Below are 24,896 nucleotides of genomic sequence, written 5' to 3'. Positions count from 1 at the left end.
AAAATTAAGCAAGAAATCAACTCGTAATTTCACAGTATATAAAAGGTATTAACTTTAATATATTACCATAATTCCAGCAAAAAAAAAAAAAACACTAGAAAGAAAGAGACTAAGAATATATAGAGTATTAATTTGCTCTAGATTTCTTTGTCTCTTTTCTTTCTGTGTTAATTTTTGGCTGGTTTTGTGTGAAAAATAGTATATATAGAGAAGTGCAAAAAGAAAAAAACAAAGTTTATCTTTTGAATTTTTTTTGCACTTTTGAGGGATTTCAGACAAGAAAACAAAAATGTCAATGGCTGAGAAGAATAATTCTAAAATCACAATTTATGTGCTTTCTTGTTGGATTTTTGCTGCTTTTGGTGGCCTCATGTTTGGTTATGATATTGGTATTTCAGGTATGTTTCTTTTTTTCTTTGTTTGGGAATTAACTCTGTATATGTTTATCGAAAACAATCTCTTTACTTTTACTAGATAGGGTTAAGTCTGTGTATGCTGTTGTTAACTGTGTATCTGTTGTTCATCTGTGGCTAAACAAGATTTTTCATTGATCCATCACTAATCCATGGTTAAATAGGATTAACGATGAATTTTTGCTTAGTTTTCATAAAAAATCTCATGGAATCAAGAATGAAATTCTATTCTGTTTATACCATAGGGATAGATCCACAGGTTTATCTATCGGGACGAACTTTGTCCATTGTTAATTCGTGAAAATTTCGGTTCTGCCACTGTTAGATGCTACATGTACGACTTTTTTTTTTGTTTTAATCAGGAGGAGTTTCTGGGATGGATGATTTCTTGAAGAAATTCTTTCCACAAGTGTATGAAAGAAAGTCACATGCCAAAGAGAATAACTACTGCAAATATGATGATCAACTTCTCCAACTCTTCACTTCATCCTTATACTTATCGGCTCTTGTCGCGAGCTTTTTCGCTTCAAAGGCCGCCACTAAATTTGGGAGAAGGCCTACCATTTGCATGGCTTCAATCTTTTTCCTCGCTGGAGCTGTTTTGAGTGCTGCCGCGAAAAACAAGTTGATGCTCATTTTTGGTAGAATTTTGTTTGGTATTGGTGTTGGCTTTGGAAATGAGGTATGTATAGTCAACCTTAGATTTTTTTTTCTAAGGTTACTAGTTGATGTTTTAATGTATTGTCAGTACATAGAACTTATACTCGAAGAGCTTATGATATTATGAAATGGTTGTAACTTTTACATTGTTTACAGACTGTTCCACTGTTTTTGACTGAAGTTGCACCAATCCAACACAGAGGAGCTGTGAATATTCTTTTCCAACTCTTTGTGACAATAGGAATATTCATTGCAAATCTTGTTAACTATGGAACCTCAATGATACATCCACATGGTTGGAGATTGTCACTTGGCTTTGCAGCTGTGCCTGCAATAGTTTTGCTTGTTGGTAGTTTTGTGATCACTGATACCCCCTCGAGTCTGATTGAGCGTGGCAAGGATGAACAAGGCAAGGCCGCGCTTAAGAAGATTAGGGGAGTCAATGATGTTGAGGTTGAGTACCAAGAAATCATGGCAGCGTGTGAACAAGCTAAGCTAGTTAAGCATCCGTTCAGGAACTTAGCAAAGGCTGCTAGTATTCCACCACTTGTGATTGCTATCTTGTTGCAGATCTTCCAGCAATTCACTGGAATCAATGCCATTATGTTTTACGCGCCTGTCCTGTTCCAAACTATGGGTTTCAAGACCGATGGCTCGCTATTGTCCTCTGTCATTACTGGACTTGTTAATGTTGGAAGCACTTTTGTTTCAATCTACCTTGTTGACAAGATTGGAAGGAGAAAATTGCTTCTCCAAGCTTGTTGCCAAATGTTAATTTCTCAGTTGGCAATAGGAGCTATTTTGGTAACAAATTTGGAGGAGACAGGAACATTGGACAGGAAATTAGCAGCAATAGTGGTGTTTCTGGTGTGTACTTACGTGATGTCGTTCGCGTGGTCATGGGGGCCTCTTGGTTGGTTAATTCCAAGTGAGACATTCCCATTGGAAACAAGGACAGCTGGTTTTGCGTTTGCTGTCAGCACAAACATGCTCTTCACTTCTCTCATTGCACAAGCTTTCTTGACTATGCTCTGCACTATGCAAGCCTATATTTTCTTCTTCTTCTCTGGTTGGATCGTTGTCATGGGACTTTTCGTCATCTTCTTCTTGCCCGAAACAAAGGGAGTCCCCATTGATTCTATGGTGGAAAGAGTCTGGATGCAGCACCCTGTTTGGAAGAAGCTCTTCTAAAATGCATTGATTTTGTTAGATTGATATGAATATCATGTTTTTTGTGATCAAAAGTTTGTTGGCTTCTTATTTGTACCCTCCTACTTATTTGCCTATCCTTTTATCAGATTTTGACTCCTAATTTTGTTCCTAATATAATGATATTTCTCAATCTTGAAAAGTTAATTTCTTCTTGCCTCGCATATATTGATTGTTTAATTATCTTCGATCCAAGTCCCGACAAACTTTATTTTGTGTTTGATTATTTGATTATTTCCAATTCACGTCTCGAGAAACTTTATTTTGATGCAACATGTATTAATTGTCTAAAATATCCAACTGTTTTTTTTTATCATATTTTTTTAGTTTAAATTGTTATCTCAACTCAATCAGTTAACCTAATTTTGTGAAAATGTGTTCCACTATAATAAAACATTTTTGGTGAATCCAACCCAAAGCCGCATAAAATTGCTAGAAGTTTCTAAGCTTTTTGAAATTAATTAAATTTTTCTTGATATTTTTATATTAATAACTATAATTTTATATAATATCATCTAACATATTGTATTGCAAACAAATGAATGACATTTTATTAACTTAAATTAATTTTAATTAATATAAATATCAACATTAATGTTACTTTATAGTTTTAAAGAACTTGTGTTTTCTCAAGGATAGTAACAAAAAAAATATTGAAAAAAAAAAGAAGAAAAAATATAGCGCTCTTCCTAAAAAAAATTGGCTCGAGCCCACTAATTTGGCTATCCTCTTATCTGATTTTAACTCCTACTTTTGTTCCTAATAGAATGATATATCTAAATCTTGAAAAAGTTAGTTTCTTCTTAATTTGCATAGATTTAGATTGATTGTTTAATTACCCTCAATTTATGGAGAAACTTTATAAAATGTTTTTTTATTATTATCTTTTGGGTTTAAAATGATTTTAGATTTAAATTATATTATTTCAACTCAAGATATCCTAATTTTGTGGAAGTAAGGTTCCACTCTAATAGAACATTTTTGGTGAATTCAACACTAACGTTGCATAAAATTAGTTTCCACGTTTGAATTAAATTTTTCTTATTTTTTTTATATTAGTAACTAAAATTTTATATAATATCATCTAACAGATTGTACTGCAAATAAATGAATGATATTTTATTAACTTAAATTAATTCTAACTATTATAAATATTAATATTAATAATAATATTATCATATAAAGTAAAAGAATTTATGTTTTTCATAGTATAGTGGTAAAAAAAATATGAAAAATATGAAAAACAAAAAAGAAAATAAATATAGACTCTTACTAAAAATTGGGAGCCACTAATTTTATTGGATAAAATATTTTTATACCTATACAATTTAATATTTTTACAAGGTCATAAATTTGTAAAACAATAAATGAATAATGTTAAAGGATAAAATGAATAATATTAGATGATGAATCTCCAAAATTCATGGAAGACCAAATCTCAACTTATAAGAGTGATTGACTTTATCAAACTAACTTAATTCTAGGATGATATTTTAAAAAATAATATGAATGTATTTTAGATTTTTGTGAGCATTATATATACGGAACAGAAAGAGAAAAAAAAATACAGAGCAGAAGAGTGAAGTATTTAACCAGAGAAAATTATTTTGGTGATTTTAGAGTATAAGCAAAAATGACTGTTATTGAAGGGCATAATTCTAAAATCACAGTTTATGTTGTCTCATGTTGGATTCTTGCTGCCTTTGGTGGCTTAATGTTCGGTTATGATATTGGTATTTCAGGTATATTTTTCTTAGTTTTATTTGTTATATTGTATCTTTCTTAAGCCATTGCTTTAAATTTTTTTTTTTAGCTAAATATGTGAATTTATCAATAATTGAGCCAAATTTGAAGTATCATTCGTCTTTTCTATTGATTCTTGCAATTGGATCAAAAACAATTCTTAAATAAGTCAGGTAATTAGATGAATCGTAAAAGAAATTAGTGTGTAAACAGGTCAAAAATTACTTTAATTACATAAATACATGTGATTAACCTTGAATACTCTTACTCACATTTCTGATTTAGTCAATGTAGTGTTTAAAGCTTGAACACTCTTATCGAAATTTTTTGACATAAACTTGTTTTTTATTGAGTACCAATTTTTTTGTTTGTTTTAATTAGGAGGAGTTTCTGCGATGGATGATTTCCTCATATTGTTTTTTCGGAATGTGTATGAAAGAAAGAAAACTGCGAAAGAGAATAACTACTGCAAGTATGATGATCAATTTCTCCAACTCTTCACTTCATCCTTGTATTTATCGGCTCTTGTTGCGAGTTTTTTTGCTTCAAAGGCAGCCACTAAATTAGGGAGGAAGATTACTATGATGATGGCTTCACTTATTTTCATTGCTGGTGCTGTTTCGAGTGCCGCGGCACAAAACAAAAAAATACTCATTCTTGGTAGAATTTTGTTTGGCATTGGTATTGGCTTCGGAAATGAGGTAATTTGACTATAAACTTTCGAATGTGTAAATAGGTGACAAGTAAATATTCCAACTTTTGACTTGTGTTTTGTGTTATTTTTTCTTCGATTTTCTTCTTATTGTTGGAATATTTACAGACTGTTCCGCTGTTTTTAACTGAAGTAGCACCAATCCAACACAGAGGAGCTGTGAATATTCTCTTCCAACTCTTTATAACAATAGGAATATTGATAGCAAATCTTGTCAATTTTATAACCGTAAATATTCATCCAAATGGTTGGAGGATCTCACTTGGCTCTGCAGTTGTGCCTGCGGCGATTCTTTTTATTGGTACCTTTGTGATCAGTGACACCCCCATGAGTTTGGTTGCACGTGGCAAGCCAGAGAAGGGAAAGACCGCCCTCAAGAAGATTAGGGGTGTCACTGACGTTGATGTTGAGTATGAGGAAATCGTGGCATCGTGTGAACAAGCCAAACAAGTTAAGCATGCGTTCCGTAACTTAACACAGCCTCCTAGCATTCCACCACTTGTGATTGCCATCATGTTGCAGATCTTCCAGCAATTAACCGGAATCAATGCCATTATGTTTTACGCGCCTGTCCTGTTTCAGACTATGGGATTCAAGGGCAGTGGCCCACTTATTTCCGCTGTAGTGACTGGACTTGTTAATGTTCTCAGTACATGTGTTGCAATCGTTGCTGTTGACAAGGTTGGAAGGAAAAAATTGCTCATCCAATCTTGTTGCCAAATGTTAATCTGTCAGGTACGAAACTATGCATGATCAATTAAACATACATATTCAATCTTCAACACTCTTAACGAAATTCTTGATTTCGTCTGATTAAACATCCCTACAGGGAGTTAAATCACCCTACCACCCACTGCGATAATTTTTTTGACAAACGAGATTCAACTGACCCCCTTGGACCGATGAGTTGTATCAAGCTTTTCTTTTTCTACTGACTGCACTTTTGGTTATAATATTGCAGGTTGCGATTGGATTCATTTTGGTAAATAATTTGTCGGAGACAGGAGGGTTGGACAAGACACTGGCAGTAATAGTGGTGATTCTCGTGTGTACGTATGTAATGGCGTTTGCATGGTCATGGGGACCACTTGGTTGGTTAATTCCAAGTGAGACATTCCCATTGGAAACAAGGACAGCTGGTTTTGCATTCGCGGTCAGCACAAACATGCTCTTCACTGCTATCATTGCGCAATCTTTCTTGACTACACTCTGCTTTATGCAAGCCTATACTTTCTTCTTCTTCTCCATCTGGATCTTTATCATGGGAGTTTGCGCCATCTTCTTATTGCCTGAAACTAAGGGAATCCCGATTGATGCCATGGTGGAAAGAGCCTGGAAGAAGCACCCTGTTTGGAAGAAACTCTTCTAGAATGCATCGTTTTTATAAGATGGATTAGGATATCAGTTTTTGTGAACAAAATTGCATCCTTTTTATAAGATGGATTAGGATATCAGTTTTTGTGAACAAAAATTGTTCTCTTCTCATTTACTCCATCCTCCCTTATCTTCCCATCCTTTTATCAAATTTTGTTCGTGAAACAATAATCTATCAAAAGTCCAAAAAAGGTAGTGTCATCTTGCTTTATACAGTCTTGCTTTGTATAGATTGATTGTGTGTTTACCCAAATAACGTACACATACATTACTCTAGAAACTTTATTTTGTGCCTCACACGATATATAAGTGTTGTCTATGTTTGGCAAGTGGAATTCGTGTCCTACACATTCAACATGTCAAACATTGGCAATTCTCGTATCAGTTGTGTAAGGATTTCTCGGACATGTTGTTCTTGTTCCACGTTCAAAATGAACAAGGATGGCTCGTTTTTAGGCGATTTCTCACCTACTTTACTTGTGAATATAGATGACAGCAAATGACTTGAGGAAAATAAATAGGCCAAAGGAAAATCAACTTTTGTTCTGCATATATAACTTTATGTTCCTTGTTTGATAAACAAACTTGAATTTCACATATCATTGTTTCAACAATGGATTTCTTTGAAAAAAGTTTGTTGGCCGGAGCTCGAAACCCTCATAAATAGAAGGCATTACAGGAAAATCTTCTTGGCATGGTACATGATGCAACCCAACAGTGTACCAAAGCACAATATCCTTGTTTTTGATAGTCCTATTCCTGCATACAACACAAGATCAGCTTATATAATATCATTCATCAAGTAAAAAAAAAAACAAGATTGGGCAAATTAAACATTGACTATGTACTAATCGATATTCATAAGTTCAAGAAATACACTTCTTGAGACCTATGTAACACCCTAGGCCGATCCCACGTGACAAAACACAGGAGAAATGTTGGATATTTAAAGAAGTAAGCCTTAGACCTTAGCGAAGCATATTAAGCTATGTAGGCGTACCTAGGTCCAAAACAGACAATATCACTAGTTTGATGTGTTTTTACATACTAAATTTACCTGAGGCTCCATATTGCTAGGCCATCATCTCCGTGACTCCTATCAGCGTAGAATCCTCCAGCCCATCTTTCTGATTTATTGTACAGTGTCACCCATAATTGATACTTGGTATAAGCTGCTCGACGTTGAGGGTAGTCATCATCTGATAGCAAGGACATGGCTGGTCGACTTGGTATTAACCGATAAGACACATCATTTCCAACTTTTGTCTTCTTATTTGAATTTACAATCAACAATTCAACTGGTTCTAGTCCTAAGTTTGTTTTAGCCTCACTTTCTGTTTTCATAGTTTTTTTAACAACTTTCCAATAACTCTTCCTCCTAGGTGAAACGTTTCGCTCCTTCACAGTCGTAGTTATCAATTTGGATTTTATAAATGAATTATCAGTACCATCAACATCAAGATCAAGGTAGTAAGTAAGGAAATGATCATGGTTCACTGCAATTGTGTTTTCTGCTACAAGGGTCCCGTAAACATCCTCTGTTATTTGATTATCGTTCGTATATTTCACAGCCTTTGTCTCCATAACTCCAGTTAAACTTACCTGCATAGACAATTCAATGAATAAAGATTGCAAAAGAATTAGAAGGATTCATACTTAACAAGCATAACATCTTAATTTTCTTACTCCAACTTTGATAGTTCCACTTTGTTTGAACTCCCAATCAAGTGTATAATCATAATTTCCCACTGTTGCTACCATTCTAACAACCAAATTAACTTCTTGCTGTCCCTTAGTGTTCTGCAAAAAACAAATTACTTATGTCACTAGACGATCGCGATAGTTAGTATATATGCAAAATGTTTGATTTGATGCTTACTGTATTTCCTGGTACTCCATTTTCTGTATGCCTCCAAGCAGCATCACCAACATATCTTTCAAATATGCATATCGCGTTGGGTACTTGCACTACCCCTCCTTCTGAATCAGCCATATATCCAACCATATACACTGCATTGCTCGGACAATCTAACAACGGGACAAGACTACTAGCAGACCTTCCAAAACCAAATTCACCAATATCCATGAAAGTTCTGTAGTACCATTCGAATGTAGGATCCATGTAAGGCACAAATGTCTCTGATACATGACCTCTATAGAGCACACGTCGATATTTCTTTGTTGTAGTATCAAATATAGAAGCTGTAGACACGATCGTTCCTGCCCTCGTGTTGAATCCAACATGAAAATCCCAATTATCCCATTTAACTTCATTGCCTTTGATGATAATCCTGCTAGTATCAGTGTCATTGCAAGTACTGACTGATCCCTGGCTCGATGACTCGAAAATAGCACTCTCAGCTTTAGGCAAGGGGACTCTGAATCTATCTATATATTTGATTATCTTCATAGATTCAACATCTACTAGTGTAGTGATCCCCTCAATTGGCCTTGCCCAAAAATTAGTTGTCCCTCTTCGATAAAAACATGGCACGTTAAGAACTCTTCTTGTCTTTGGCTCCCCGAACCATCCAGCTGGTTGTGGTATGCAACTGACTTCTGATATATTCAAACCCCTTCTCAAAATTGAATCTTGCAGTTGATGATTCCTCAATGTCAGCCTGCTGGATCGTATAATGTCATCGAGAGTAATTGGAGGGTAACCGTGGCCAGTATACACATTCTCTGATATGATAGCGCGAGTGGACAAGTCCACCACTACTTCATAAGTCTCACTATTTGCACGAACCACTACCCTGGCTCGACGATAAGGAGAAACAACACGTTTATGCTTATGCAAGGACATCCAATGAAGGACATCCTTTTTATTGGGCTCTTCAAGATCAACAAAGTGAAATGTTAAATTGGAGAGGGAACTAAAATGAGACTTTTGAATAATGACTCTAATTTTGTTGATCTCAGTAGGGCTAAGAGGGTCTAAAGGATGATGGCATTGGCTTCTAGTGAAACAGAACAAGAAAACAATAACAAGAATTGGAAGAGCCAATACTTTTATGAACTCCATAGAGAACTTGATATAGAAATTGTGCTTTGACATTCACAAACTGTTTGCACATATATATTAGTGTGTCTTCCATATTTGATTATTACTTTCTTGGAGGAAAAGTTTTGGACTTTTATAAATCACAGATCTATACTTCCCACAATAACATAATAACATCCACAATATAATCGTTTAAATATTGAGGCTCAATATACTTTATTAATTTTTTTTTCTTTGTTGTTTGATTTATCATCACTAAAGGTCTGTTTGTTTGCTTCCTGTCGACATCCCGTTATTTGATTCCCTTATGTGACGTCATTTGATTAGATGCAGAGTTTAAAGAAAGAAAAACTTTTAGAACTAGTGATCTAAAACATGTCATAGACATTTATGCGGCTATAATAAAATCATATTATTTAAGTAAAGCAAGAAGTTTAATGTTACATTATTTCTAAATATCTAAAGATGACATTCTTTTTTGAACAAACTAAAAATATAACCGAGGCACATAAAATGGGACCAAGGGAGTATATTGTAGGAAGATCTTCTTTTCCTTTTTTATTCTAATGGCTATTTAATATTGCACAATCATGATAGCTTCATTTAGCATACACTTGGTGTACTCACTTAAAAAAAAAAGCTTATCAAGAAGATAAAAAGCAACCAAACTCATTCAATACAAGTAATGGAGCAATGCTTCTTGATGTTTCTTGCATTGAAAGCTAAGAATGCTTTGACTTGTTCTTTAATAACTTAGTACAATTCTTAAACATGTCATGATATTTGTGTTACTATAACATCATGTCATTAAAGGTAAAACGAGAAATTTAAAGTTAAACCATTTTTAGATATAGAAACGTGTCAATCTTTTTGAAACCAACTAAAAATAAGTACAAATAAAAAGTGTCATCTCAGTACACGAAGCATCCCACATTCATGTCATGGCTTATCATGACACAATCATCAATAGGCAACAACTTTACCGTTGCTTCAAGACTGGTCTTGGAAAGAAAGGAATACAATTTTTTTAAACTATTAAAAGAGGCCAGATTATAAAACAATGCCACTATCCACATGATCCATCTGGACATGGATTATGCTTAAAGATATTTGCTGGCCATAGCTTTAAGGTTGTTTGTTTCAAAAACCTCAAGCATTGATATTTTTTAAACCAGGCCTCTTTTTTTGGTTGAAGTTGAACTTCTAACTTCAAATACAAAAGAAATAATTTGCATAAATAGGGTACATGTGTATTATCATTAAGCAACATGTGATCACAAATATACCTTATATCAATAAGAGGCGCGAGATTTTGAACTTTATGTTTTCTAAAATTTAGAATAGCGATATCAAATGCTTATCTACATTTAATTTTGTTGCATATTAAGTGATACTATAATTTACACCAAATATTCGATCGAACTTGTAAATAACTCTTTAGCTCCCATTTTGATATCAATCTCTTGTTATTCACCTTTAGTAACGGAGTTTATAATAACAAGTAAGACCAAGTTTTTGAGGTTGCTATTAGGGATCAAAACCTAAATTTTGACCATGTAATTTATAGTTGTGGAATTTACTAGTCAAAAAAATATAATAGAAAATTTTCTAAAACAATTAAAAATACAATATCAATATAAACATTCTTTATACCATCATATATAAATAAAATTCATCTTAGACATAATATACAACTTTTTATCAAGAAGCAAAAGGGAATAAAGGCATATGCTTAATAAAAACTTGCAACATTATCTAGGTGAAATTTCACCTAAATTTTCGCAACTCAATCTTAAATGATCAAAGAAGATTCAATGAATCATTTTTAATTCATAAAAATAAGGAGAAATAGAGTGAGCTATGAAATTTCAGTTACATTTATCATAACCAATTTATAAATCGTAACTAACCAGAGCTATGTACAAGCAATAAATCGTACTAGTCAATTACAATTTATAAATTGTGTTTCTCAAAAGTAATGTTTAAGTTGTAGTAATCAATTGATAAATCACATTTAAAAACTATTACTACTACTATTTATAATATCAAAAGATATAACTCTACTTCTCGAGAGTCATTTTTGACAGGAAGCTGGGGAAATATTTAGCGCGAATTGAAATTAGTTGGGTCAAAATAGATAACGAACACCAGGGTGGGAAATAAAAGAAAAAGTTACTTCTTGAGAGTCGTTTTTGGCAGGAAGCTTGGAAAGTTTTTTGCGCGAACTGAAACTAGTTGGGCCAAAACAGATACCGAACACCTGAGTGGGAAACAAAAGAAAAAGTTACTTCTTGAGAGTCGTTTTTGGCAGAAAGCTTGAAAATTTTTCTGCGCGAACTGAAACTAGTTGGGCCAAAACAAATACCGAACACCTGGGCGAGAAACAAAAGAAAAAGTTACTGCTCGAGAGTCATTTTTGGCAGAAAGCTTGAAATTTTTTCCGCGTGAACTGAAACTAGTTGGACCAAAACAAATACCGAACACCAAGGTAGGAAACAAAATAAAAAGTTATTTCTCGAGAGTCGTTTTTTGTAGACAGCTTAGAAATTTTTCCGCGCGAACTGAAACTAGTTGGGCCAAAACAGATACCGAACACCGGAGCAGGAAACACAAGAAAAAGTTCTGCTCGAGAGTTGTTTAAGGAAGTTTGGGAAATATTTTTCGCGAACTGAAACTAGTTGGGCCAAAACAAATACTGAACATCGAGGCGGGAACAAAAGAAAAAATTACTTCTCGAGAATAGTTTTTGGTATGAAGATTGGAATTTTTTTTGTGTAAATTGAAACTAGTTGGGCCAAAATACATACCGGACGTGGGGCTGAAAACAAAAGAAAATGTGCCAAGTTACAATTGTAAAGGCAATTTAGGTGTAATTGCATCATTAAATGCTAAAAATTTGCAATAAGGTTTGTTTTTCTTTTCTTTTTACCTTGTCCTTATAGTTTTTGTTCTGTACTGAAAAATACAGCAGGTGTCTGTTCATATATACAACTATGCCGATGAACCAAACCAAATTTTCCGGCCAATAGCATCGCTTTTCCGGTGAAATTGGCAAATCGCGAAGCTTTCCGTCCAGGTAATGATCATCGATTTTTCACTCACTTCTGAATTTTATCACCGAACCGGAAATTTTCTGATGTTTTGTATCTAAGGTTGGGATTTTTGTTGTTCAATGTTTCAGATCTGTCAAATGTTGAATAACTGAAGGTAGAATTTGGAGTTTTGAAAAAAAAATTTAATGTTACTTTGCGTGAGATTTTGAGATTGCATTTTGTATTAACATATGAAGATGGAGGATAGTGTGAGATCAGGGGGTGGTGTACTGAAGAAGAAAAGCTCTTCTGGTTGTTTAATTATTAAAAGGAAAGATGATAGGTTGGGCATTGGAGGGATCAGTTCTTCAGGGGCTTCACAGAAGGTGAAGAACAGGCCTATGTTTGTGACAAATGAGTATGAGTCGAGTGATGAGATATCAGAGTCAATTCAGCGAAAAAATGGTCAAGTTTTTAGTAATGGTTCTGTTTTTTATGGAAGAAGTGGTGTTAGAGATGGTGAATTTGGTAGAAATATGAATTTGTCCAATTTTAACAAGCATGAAGAATGTGATACGAAAATGCAATCGAATGTGTATGATGATGACAGATTTAACATGGTTGAAAGAAGAGGGGGTTCGAGAGAGTTTGGGATTGAGTCTACAAGTGTAATGGTTGAGAAGAGGAAGCTTTCGTATATGGATAGTTCAAGTAGTTTTCCGGGTAGTAGGTCAAAGGGCGATGGCAATGGATTTAAGAGAAGGTATGGTTTATTAGAGGATGGAGTGCATATGCCCATGTCATTGCCAAGAGAAGCCTCTCATGAATCAATCAGATTGCAAGGGAAAAATGGGGTATTGAAGGTTATGGTGAATAAGAAGAAGAAGATCGACTTCAGGCCCAAGGAATATGATCCTGTGGAAATTGAAGGTAGAAAAGGCTCTTGGTCGGCAGATGTTGTCAAGAGGAATTTTCAAGTCCGTCCATCCTTTTACTGGGGTCCTAAACAACCTGAAAAGCAACCTTTGTTGATTCAAACAGAGGGAAATGAGCTGAAACCACAAAAACCTTTGTTGGGTAAAAGCACCCATTTAGTGGCCTCTGAAAAAGATGAGACTGATACGTCACTAAAGTTGGCACCTCCTAGTTTGCAGCCTGCTAGCTCAGCAATACGTGTGCTGAAGGAAGAAAGCAGGCCCTTGGCGTCTGAAGATGTTACCCCTGCTAAAAGAAAAGATGGAAAAGTGAATCGAGGTGGGAGCACTGAGAAGCAGAAGTTGCGAGAACAAATAAGAGGAATGCTCATTGAAGCTGGATGGACCATTGATTATAGACCAAGAAAGAACAGAGAATATCTGGATGCAGTGTACATTAATCCTAGTGGAACAGCCTATTGGTCAATAATTAAGGCCTATGAAGCATTTCAAAAACGATCGGAGGTAGATTCAGGTAAAAGCAAACCTGATGGCAGCTCTTGTTCATTTGCTCCAATATCAGAAGATTTAATTAATAAACTTACCAGGCAAACACGGAAAAAAATTGAGAAAGAAATGAAAAAGAAAAGAAAAGACGTTGACCAGAGACAAGATCCTAAACAGACTTTTGTGAGGGAGTCTGTGTTGGGCATATGCAGTGATCAGCGCGAGAAGAAGTTCAATAGCTATATAATGAAGACAGATAAGTTGCTGCAAGGAAAATTACATGCATCAGACCAGGAGAGTGGGGATAATTCAAGTGATAACTCATTGCAGGCAAGGAGACTTAAACAGGATATGGCTGGAAAAGCATCTGTTGGAGTTGCTTCTAATTCAATACATGGAAGAAAAAGTAAATTAATTGGACGATGTACATTGCTGGCCCGTCATTCTGACAAGGGGGAAAATTCAGATAGTGATGGATATGTTCCATATACTGGAAAAAGAACCTTGTTGTCCTGGTTGATTGACTCCGGAATATTGAAGTTGAGACAGAAGATTCAATATGTGAACCGTAGAAGGACAACAGTAAAACTAGAAGGTTGGATCACACAAGATGGTGTCCACTGTGGTTGCTGTAGTAAAATCCTTCCAGTTTCAAGATTTGAGCTCCATGCAGGAAGTAAACGGTATCAACCATTTCAAAACATAGTTTTAGAGTCTGGAGCTTCCTTACTAGAGTGCTTGGTTGACGCATGGAATCAGCAAAAAGAGTCTGATCGCCAGAATTTCTACAATATAGACATTGATGGTGATGATGGTGAAGATGATGTTTGTGGTATTTGTGGTGATGGTGGTGACCTTATCTGTTGTGATGGTTGCCCATCAACTTTTCATCAGAGCTGTCTAGGAATACAAGTATGTATCCATCAGAATATGCTCTCTTTACCTCACTGCATTTCATATGTATCATTGTTGCTCTGTATTATCAATTTATCAGGGCTGGAGCCACTGTTATAGTTTCGGGTTCAACCAGTAGTGTTGGCCCAAAGCCTGTGTTTGTATAAAAATTCATTTAATATGTATAGATAATCTATCTAGAACCCAGTTTGCAAAAAACATTGTGGTGCAGTTCTCATAAACTAAAAATCTTAGACCTGTCTCTGGATATCGTCATAGTTCTCCACACACTTCATCTTTCCTTTGTGTGACGTTAATTATTGTAACTTTTGTACTGATATTTACCAAAATGAAATTTTAAGCATGTGAATTGACTTATACATAACTTTGGAACTTTGTATCAGAAGAACTTTTGAATTTGATCAATGAGGCAAAGCAGGATAGAAAAAGAAATCAGAGGTGGAAAGGGGTTCTTTTTTAATTTCCGTTTATTATCTCTGTCCTAGGGTAAAAATAACAAAAACTGGTAAGAACTTTTTAGTTTTGAATACCCAAGGGTGTGGCCTTGTGGTCAATGAAATGGGTTGAGAACTATGGTCTATGAGGTCTCAGCCTCCCAGGTTCAAATCTCATCAGAGACAAAATAAATTAGGTGATTTTTCTCCATCTGTCCTAGTCTTGGTGAACATAGTTACCTAGTCTTGGTGAACAGAGTTACCTGATACTTGTAGTGGGTGGAAGGTGACAAGTGTATCATGGAATTAGCCAAGGTGCGCACAAGTTGGCTCAGACATCCCAGTTATTATAAAAAAAAGAACTTCTTAGTTCTGATGCAAGTCCTCAGGTGAATCCATTCCTTTGCTTTTTCTAGATTTCTCTGGAGTAGGTCTGCACTATCCTTCTTAGCATTATATTGTCTTCATTGTCCATTTGTGGGATTATATTGGGTATGTTGTCGTTGTTATACTGTCCATTTATAGTTAATCAATAAACCTGCTGCTTCCACCCCATATGGACTCCTTAAGGGAGACTATAGAAAGGGGCCAAGTTATCTGATAAGAATCAGGTTACCTAAATAAAACCAAGAAAATAATGCGGAAGATATGCGAAATTTGAGAATGAAATCCCCAAATTTTGAAATTAAGTGCCAAGAACCCTTATTGATCTTAGCATTCAAATTTCAAACATTATCGAATTAAAACTAATTATGATACTAATAGGGTCAATTTAAGAACTTAAATCTAAAGGTAATCTAGACCCATATTTTCTAAGAAATTAGAGACAATAATTGGTATAAAACTAATTACCATCTATAATTACAAATAAGAACATAGATATCAAGCTAAAGAATTAACCTTACCTCATAAAGAATTGTTTTTATAAGATTGTAAGATAAATCCCAAGTAGCCACACAGAAAGGTGTAAAGAAGAGAAACTCTCAGTTAATAATAGTTATGTATCTAAAATAACAAATTCATCCCTATATATATAGGGGAATACTATCCCAAGTAGCATGAGATTTGAATCCTACTTTTATGAAAATAATAATTAATAAAACCTAACTAGGAAACTTAAAACTAGGAAATCATATAAAAATAATATCTAAATTCCTATCCTAAGAAAATATGGAAAAGTTGCCAAAAAGGTCACCACCAAAATAGTCACTTGCATGTGACTTTTTCCACCCAACTTGTGTGAGAATTTAAATTCTCCTTTGGGCAGAAATTTCAGCCCCTTTTGGGCCGCAATCTTCTTCCATTTGGGTTCGGACTTTTTTTTTTTTGACACAGGTAACTGTTTCTATTTCTGTAACACAGTACATCCCATGTACTGAAACCATATTCCAAAAGATTTCAGAATCTACAATCCTATCCTTATAATGAGTCTAATGCATCAATGATAGAGACAATATCATTAGAGTATATCTGGTTACACCAAATACATAAAGTCAAAATATAATTCATTTTGACTTCTTGTATGTATGCTCTGTATTATCAAAAACTCTAAGGTTCCTCTCCTTCCATATTGTCCACCATATAGCTGTAGGTACAATTCTCCAGTTGTTTCTGTTCTTAGCATGTACTCCTGCTTCTTCCCAACTATGTAATGCTTCTGTGATTTTCCCTGGCATGGACCAAGATATGTTTTTGAGATATAGGAATAATCTCCAGAGTTGACTTGTAACCTTGCAATGTATAAATAGATGGACCACTATTTCTGCAGTTTCCCCACCGAAAAAGCATCAGGAACATAAAGGGATCCCCTTTTTCATCAAGTTATCTTGTGTCAGCACTACTTCCTTAGCCAATAACCAGGCAAAGCAGGCTACTTTGTGTGGGATTCTGGCTTTCCAAATGTGTTCCCAAGGCCATCGGAGTATCTGCTGGTTTGGTTGGTTCATCTTCCTATAGGCTGCATTTACTTTAAACTTTAACCATAAAATGTGTAGCACTTGGCCAATTCTTCTCCACAATTCTTGTACTACTTCTTGGGCTCTTCTTCCATAATAAGCAACTTCTTGCTTTCCCACTGAAGCCCAATAATCTTGGCTTGCAACTCCTTAGCTTGAGACCTTGATGATGTCTTCTTAGGGCTTCTATAGCATCATCCTTGCCCATCGAGCTATATCATCTTCTTTACCTTGTAAACCAAAAAAAACAAAAGAAGAAAAAAGTAAAAGAAAGGAGCCAAGTCACAGAAGACTATCAATGATAAAATAACTCTAGGCAATTCCTGATCCATGATCTTCGGTGTAAACTCTGTCAGCTGACCATCTTCTGACCAAAACTCTTCAGTTAAATTGATCATTGAACTTTTCTATAGATTAACCGTATTCCCGTCCCTCCATCTAATGAACTGTTTAAAATTGTTCATTGTGTCAACCACAATATGGAAGACAAAAGTCCATTACAATTACCATGTTAATGAACATTTTTTTTTGAGATTGGTAACTGTTTCTATTTCTTTAAATCAGTACATGGGTTGTACTGAAACCATATTTACATAATGAACTCTAAAGGCACTGTCCTATCCCTATAATGAGTCTAACACATCATTGATAGAGACAGTGTCATTAGAGTAGATCTGATTACACCAAAAACACAAAGTTAGAATACAATTCAATTTTACTTGCTACATATTACTCTCCCTATTTTCAAAAACTCTAAGATTTCTCTCTTTCCGGACAGTCCACCAAATAGTAGCAGGAATGATTCTCCAGTTGCTTTTGTTCTTTGCTTGTAATCCTGCTTCTTCCCAATATAAGGCCTCTGCAATTCTACCAGGCATGACCCATGAGATGTTTTTGCGCCTTAGGAATAGACTCCACAATTGGCCAGTGACCTTGCACTGGATGAACAAGTGATTGATTGTTTCTGCAGTTTCCCCGCAAAAAAAAACATCTTGAACACAGTGTAATCCCCCTCTTCATCAAATTCTCCTGTGTCAACACCACTTCCTTAGCCAGTAACCACACAAAACAGGCCACTTTGTGTGGGATCTTGGCCTTCCAAATGTGTTTCCAGGGCCATTTGGATTCCTGCATAATTGGGTGGTTCAACTTCCTATATGCTGCACTTACTTTAAAAGTCCCAGTGCTGTTCCCCAACCACTGCAATCTGTCTTTCCCTGTCTCCAAGCCACTAAATTGTTCAATGACGCTGAAGAATTCTGTAACTCTTGGAATTTCCCAATCATTGAGGTGCCTTCTAAATATAATATTCCACCCATGAGGTGTCCATAGTTCAGCTATTGTATTTTGTTGCTGAAGAACCAGAGAATGTATGTCCGGGAAAGGTGTCTCCAGATTTCCTGCTTCATGCCAATCCTCCTTCCAGAATCTAGTTTTAGCACCATCTACCACTTTAATCTTGGTGTTTTGTTTGAATTCATCCCATAGTGATCGGATGGATTTCTATAAACTAACACCATAGGGAGTGGTAACTTCCTTTGTCATCCAATTGTCACTTTCTTCATATTTTGCTTTTATGACTGAGCCCCATAAATTCTGATCATCGTTGGAATACCTCCAAAGCCACTTCATTCTCAAAGCATTGCTTTGATTCTTAAGGTTCTTGATCCCTAAACCCCCAACTCTCTTATCATTGATCACTTTTTTCCATTTGACTAAGTGGTACCCCTTCCTTTCCTTGTTTCCTTGCCGCAAAAACTTTCTCCTGATGCTATCCAACCTATTAATGACACCTGGAGGAATAGGAAATAAAGACATTATTTTTAGGACTTTATTTACTTGCCAAAAATAATTATTAGGACGATATTTTCTTAGGGAAGTTCCATCTCTATCCAGACATATCAAAGAATTCAACACATGAGCTTAAAGTAATTTACTTATATCATGTTTGTGAATCTGATGACAGATGAGCTTTTTCTCTTTCTCTTTATTATCATGCTTTCCAATTTGAACCTATAACATAATTTTCATTAAGCAGCAAGGCATTTACATACTTCCTCTTCCTCTTGGTGCAGATACTTCCTACAGGCCTTTGGCATTGTCCAAATTGCACTTGCAAATTTTGTGGGGCTGCTGGTAGAAACCCTGCTGAGGATAGTGAGACAGTAGTCCACAAATTTCTTTCTTGCTGCCTCTGTGAGAAAAAATGTAAAGTATACTTCTCTGGAAGTTTTTGTACATTAACTGGTCTACATTGGAGCTGGATTCTTAGATTTCTCTTTGCAGATCATAAATCATGCAGTTTGGAGATGAATGCTTTACCTGCTATTTCCAATAATCCATCTGGTACATTTTGTGGGAAGAAATGCCAGGAGGTAGTCTCTTATTCTGGTTGTGAGTTCTTTTTCTTTATGGTGTATAACATATTAAGATCATGAAGCAGAGGTATCAATTAGTGGGAATTATTTGAGAAATAGTGTGCAGTCAGCCCGTCACTATTAGTAACTCTACTTTTAAAGTATGTTCCACTTTTTATCCCAGAGGACTCAGCATAAGCTCCTATGCACTATTTTCACTATCATTCACAGGTACAAAACTGTTGAAAAGAGATGGTAGAAAAAAACATTTTCTTGTACTTGTCAGAGGATTTACTTTGAATGGCCAAATCTTCTCTCCTCCTCCTTGAATACCTGCTTGAATGTGTAGCATGATTCATCTTCTTTGGCATCTTTCTGTTTCTCCAGTGATTAGTGCACTTTAATCAATTTTAGAAATTGAGAGCTTAGCAAGAAATTCAAGAGAAACAAAAGGAAGTGAAGGTAAGATGCTTTCTTGTGGAGTCTAGACTTTTAGGTGATTGACATAATTCGACCTGTTGCTGCATAAGTAGAAATGTATAAAATGGAGCCATTTGCAACTTATCAATTGAATATGAGCGCAAGGAGTTTAAGTCTACCCTCCTCTTGACTTCTTGTACTTAGATTTCTTGCTGGTTTCTAAAACATCCTGCAACTGTAGGCATTGAGGATTAAATGCGAGAAGGTTGCTTGAGATGGTTCGGACATGTTCTGCGTTGACGTATAGATACACCGGTCCATAGGTGTGAATCTATGGTAAGCAAAGGCGTTAAAAGGGGATGGGGTAGACCTAAAATCACATGGAAGGAAGTGGCATCAAAAGACCTTCAAATGTTTGGTATCAATGCAGACCTAGCTAGAGGTAGGGCACAATAGAAGAAAAAGATCCATATAGGTGATAACTACTAGTTGAGGATAAATTTTAGACTCGTATGGAACTTTTATATTATTATTAGTATTTTTTAATTTATTTTTTGATAACCGAGAAATCCGTATGTGACCCATCCTTTGGACCAATCATAACCTTCTAAACTCGGTGGATAATGGGCCCGCCCCTCTACCCTTCTCCACTAGGCTTCGCTTTGCATGGTGTGGGGATTGAACCTGCGACCTAAGCCACAAATCCTCCACCTTCTGCCACTTGAGCTAGACCTTGGGGGCATTATTATTAGTATTTTATATATAGCCGATTAATATTTTTCAGTTTTATTTTATTTGTTATGATGATGATATGATATGAGCTTAAATGAAGAAATGAGTATTCATATAGCCGACCCTAACTTGTTTGGGATTGAGGTGTTGGTTTTTTTTTTTTTTAAAAGTAGCCGTAGTAGTAGTTGTTGTTGTTGTTTCCTCGTAGTGATCTGAGAAGTGTGAATTTTCCTTGATAGTTTGTGTTCCCCAAATTTCTAATGCTATATTACATCTAATACTTCCCCTATCTTAAATGGCTGTCTTATAAAAATAAATAATATCTGTCTTAGGATTCTGAATATATTCATCATCATTCTAATAGTTACAACATGTAGTGTCTAAACCATCTGTATTTTATTTTCAGAAAATCAAATATATCTGTTTGATCTTTTTCCAAAACTAAGTCAACTGACTGTTGAATCGAAATAGTATAATCAAATTCTGATAGAAGGATTTACAGTTTAAGATGAAATCTTGGCAACTTTGTCATTTACTTTTTTTTTTCATGCAATTATGGTGAAAGACTGTTTTCTATATATGCGCTTCTCTTTTTTTCCTTTTTTTTTTTTTTGCTTTTCATTGTCTGCCTCATATCAGAGTTGGGATCTCCCATGGGATTTGTATTTTAATGTCTTTTCTTATTGGTCTTCTCTTGTTATGCAGCTGTATGACCATTTACAGAATATTCTTGGTGTCAAACATGAACTTGAAGCAGGATTCTCATGGTCCCTGATTCAACGAACAGATTTGGACTCAGATACTTCTCATTGCCCCTTTCCTCAACAGGTGGAGTGCAATTCTAAGCTAGCTGTTGCACTGGCTGTTATGGATGAATGTTTCGTGCCCATTGTCGACAGGAGAAGTGGGATAAATATTATTCACAACGTTCTCTACAACACTGGGTATGCAGTTTTTGTAGTTCTGTCTAGTGTTTTAAACCTGATATAAAATTTATGGATGCTCATTATTTGTTTAACCTGAGAAGGAGAGCTGGCTGACTGATTTGATTTGGCCATTTTGGTTTTCACATATGATCTTTCATACTTTATTTTGTTGTGAGTGCAGTTTCTACATTGGGTCCATGAAAGCAACATTTATAACTTTATATATATATATATATATATATATATATATATATATATATATATATGTTTTTGAAAAGTCAAAGCATAGAATTTTGGTTTATGTTTTCAGATAGGCTATTCAATCTTTTTAGAAATTTGCAATTGTACCTTTTTCTCTTGATGCCTCAAGATAATGTGTTTCATCCTTACTAGACGCATCATTCATCTTTCATTTTCACGTCTAAGTTTGTATGGCCGACTGCTAGGACGAAGCAGTGCAGAGCATTTTGATTGAGAAGGGAGGCTTGCACTGTTAATAATTGAGCATCCTTTGATCTAGGTTGGTGCTCAGAGGAATAAACAACAACATACCCAGTGTGATCATAAGATGCTCAGTGGAATAAAGAAGAGAATTGTGGCATTTTAGGATTATTTTTCTGTTCTTTAATATTTTTCTTCGTCCTTTCTATTTCTCCTCAACTTCATGGAGGAAACAGTGCATTCTATTCATTCGTCATCTTGCCCATGTACACTTCCTTGAAACACAGTGATCCTCCTAAAATAATGTTTTAAAAATAAATCATATATCTTTTCCCTCCCACTGTCTTTTGCTTCTTTCCTTCATCTGAATTTGGTTTTCATTACTGAGTCGTAATCTGAAATTGTTCTCTTTCCTCTGAAGCTCAAATTTAAGTCGGCTGAATTTTCGTGGCTTCTACACTGCAATTCTGGAAAGGGGTGATGACATAATATCTGCTGCATCTATACGGTAGGATGGATTGCTCAAATTGTTAATATGTTACTATGCGAGTTTGTTTTTCAGATCTGAAGAGGTTGGGCACAAGATATTATGGTGTGTTGTTTTAAAACTAAATAATTTTAGATTTCTTGCAGATGCAATGGTGTTCCTTGCATACATGATTATGATCTTTGATAAAATTTCATTGTTTTTTTTAGCACATGCACTGATTAACTGAACCTGTCTCATCCAACAAAGCATCCTTTATTGGAGTTGGACTGTATCTGTCTCATCTTTTTTTTTAGGTGTAGCTATTGGCTTCAGATTACTGGCTGAAGGAAATTCCTTTTTGGTGTCGTAACCTTATGAGTGCTATCTAGAATGATGATTGCATGTTTTTTTACAAGTAAAACTCCTAGCTGTTTAAGGGGACAATTTAAAGAGTTTCTTTTGGTTAACTTTTTATTCCCGACCTTAGCATTCATGTAGAAATGTAGCGGAACTCTTCTAGTCATCAGTTTCTCAGTTTTACTTAGTTGTTAAAACTTGCTTTCCCTTTTTCTTAAGCGTCATCTGTGCTTGTGCAGTGTTTATTCATGCCTTACCAATCAGTAAATAGTGTTTTAACTGGTTGTCTGTTAGGATCCGTGGAACTCAACTTGCAGAAATGCCATTCATTGGGACCAGGAATATATATAGGCAGCAAGGGATGTGTCGTCGACTATTTGATGCTATTGAGACAGTACGCAAATTACTATTGCTAATTATACTTTCTTTATTATTCTATTTCTTTCTGCAATTTGTATGCATATAATTTTTTCGAAGGGTAGCATATCAGACCCACTGCTGACGTTTCCCATGTTCCTTTATGTGCATGCTACTCCTATAGTAAATTGTTTTGGTAATTCATATAAATGAATATATCGCAGAGGGGAGTATCCAAATTTCTTTTCAGGGCTGGCAGTTTCACTCTTCCGAACTAATATATTGACAATTGATTCATCCTTACTAAAGTAGCACAAAATTTATCAAAGCCTACACCTATATTTTGGAACATTGTCTGCAAGAAATATGTCAAAGAATGTGGCTTTAGAGAAGTGTAAAATGGTGTAGGACAAAAGCTGTCTCAATTGTATTTAAGTTTTTAACCGAAAGCACATATATTTAGCTTTACTGAACAGTTATATTGTCAACTTGAGTAACAGTAATATCGTTGTGAAACAAGAAATTCCAATGATATAGCTTAGGTCGTTGTCATCTTGTTTTCATTTCCCACTATGAGGTTTAATGTTGTCCAACCTCATAAGGTTTATTTTTTATGAATGCCACAAAGGTTATGTGAATGCCATGTCTGTTCTAATTGTCCTGTGCATCTGTGCAAAATTTGTTCAGAAAATGCCGACAGCATGTTCATCACCTGCATTGATTATGTTTTGTATATGCCGTTTATTATTAGACCAATGGTTTTTACATCTTCCATCCAGGTCCTCTCCACTTTAAAAGTTGAGAAGTTAATCATTCCTGCTATATCTGAGCATCTGCATACCTGGGCCAAGGTTTTTGGATTCGATGAACTTGAGGAATCAAACAAGCAAGAAATGAAATCCATCAGTATGTTGGTGTTTCCTGGTACAAACATGTTACAAAAGAAGATACTGAAGAAAGATGTGCAAGAGGGTAATAGGATAATTATATATTCCTGTTTCCTCTTTGTTTTTCTGTAACATTTTGCTTTTTTAGCTAAGAATATCTTTTCTATCGGTATTTGTGACTTGGACTTGTACTGGATTTTCTGCAGCTTGTGTGTTACAGCAAAGTCATCCTCCATCGCCTGTTTTGGTTGAAAAAAGGGATCAGGAATCATCTCTCAGGCGTGCCGGACATCTGCATGATGGCGTATGTGTGAACATTGTCGAAAAACCTGATGACAGGTTTGGTCCAATGGATTCTGACTCTCCAGTTTCTGCCGTTCAGTTAAGTGATAGCACTGTGGTTAGAGCACAAGGTGGTTGTTGCAAGTCAGACACCCAAGTTTCCAGTAAGGAGGTGGAGAAGAATTTTGCTGAATCAGCCACAAAGTGGATGCTCTCTTCTCCTCCATCTGGCGCAAGTGACGGCAGGCCTGATACTGAAGATGCAGCACTAGGTCCTGCAAACATTCTCAACTCTGGTATAGAGCCTATCAATGTAAAAGTTTAGAAAGAAAATGCAGTTGTTATAAGTTATAGCACCCTGGTCTTGATTCATTAGCTGAAGTTTCTTCTGGGAACATGTCGGCAGAAAAATAGCTTGAAGATGCTTCTGATAGTTCTGTCCACTAATAACAATCGGAAAGATATTTGGGTGGTTTCTGTAGATAGCTGTTTTCTAGACCCTGCTGTCCAAAGTGCTTGAAAAGAAGTCAGCAGCAATAGACATGGTTTAACATATACCTTGACCCCTTGTGGAATTGGCAAGGCCCTTACAGTCTCACTCAGTGTAATTAACCAAAGCATATATGATGTGGTAATGAGCTACATGTGGCTCCAAAACAAGCTTCCGATTCTAAATGCACTGGTGATGCAATTTATGAATGAGGGCAATTTGGATTCCTCTGCAGTTTATGTGGAAGTAATGTCAGAATTAGTGCCGAAGTTTCTTTTCATAAAGCTGCAGTTATTCATCAAATGA

General features: G+C 35.5%; 5 protein-coding genes across 5 annotated transcripts in view; 4 read left to right on the top strand and 1 right to left on the bottom strand.

Annotated features, from left to right (window-relative positions):
- Positions 1-24,896, top strand: part of LOC125825867 (2-methyl-6-phytyl-1,4-hydroquinone methyltransferase, chloroplastic-like) — a 97,151-nt gene that overhangs the window by 45,163 nt on the left and 27,092 nt on the right. The gene's annotated exons all lie outside the window — the stretch shown is intronic.
- Positions 270-2,266, top strand: LOC125825860 (sugar transport protein 8-like). Its single transcript, XM_049505149.1, has 3 exons — positions 270-398; positions 776-1,095; positions 1,230-2,266. The coding sequence occupies exons 1-3, from the start codon at positions 290-292 to the stop codon at positions 2,262-2,264; spliced, it is 1,464 nt and encodes a 487-aa protein (XP_049361106.1). The 5' UTR covers positions 270-289; the 3' UTR covers positions 2,265-2,266.
- On the top strand, positions 3,916-6,154 carry LOC125825859 (sugar transport protein 8-like). Its single transcript, XM_049505147.1, has 4 exons — positions 3,916-4,024; positions 4,407-4,726; positions 4,846-5,472; positions 5,699-6,154. The coding sequence occupies exons 1-4, from the start codon at positions 3,916-3,918 to the stop codon at positions 6,104-6,106; spliced, it is 1,464 nt and encodes a 487-aa protein (XP_049361104.1). The 3' UTR covers positions 6,107-6,154.
- Positions 6,642-9,151, bottom strand: LOC125825853 (primary amine oxidase 1). The gene is made up of 4 exons (XM_049505139.1): positions 7,991-9,151; positions 7,798-7,911; positions 7,169-7,713; positions 6,642-6,870 (listed from the first exon to the last, which is right to left on the bottom strand). The coding sequence occupies exons 1-4, from the start codon at positions 9,134-9,136 to the stop codon at positions 6,711-6,713; spliced, it is 1,965 nt and encodes a 654-aa protein (XP_049361096.1). The 5' UTR covers positions 9,137-9,151; the 3' UTR covers positions 6,642-6,710.
- Positions 12,351-24,661, top strand: LOC125825845 (uncharacterized). Its single transcript, XM_049505131.1, has 8 exons — positions 12,351-14,480; positions 18,948-19,080; positions 19,159-19,247; positions 21,087-21,325; positions 22,170-22,256; positions 22,869-22,968; positions 23,711-23,903; positions 24,025-24,661. The coding sequence occupies exons 1-8, from the start codon at positions 12,399-12,401 to the stop codon at positions 24,423-24,425; spliced, it is 3,324 nt and encodes a 1,107-aa protein (XP_049361088.1). The 5' UTR covers positions 12,351-12,398; the 3' UTR covers positions 24,426-24,661.

The sequence above is a fragment of the Solanum verrucosum genome, unplaced genomic scaffold (assembly GCF_900185275.1).
Source record: "Solanum verrucosum unplaced genomic scaffold, falcon-dt-bn FXZP01000161.1, whole genome shotgun sequence".
Taxonomy (NCBI): Eukaryota; Viridiplantae; Streptophyta; class Magnoliopsida; order Solanales; family Solanaceae; genus Solanum; species Solanum verrucosum.
The sequence above is the reverse complement of the archived record's forward strand: the minus strand, read 5'-3'. Positions and strand labels throughout refer to the sequence as shown.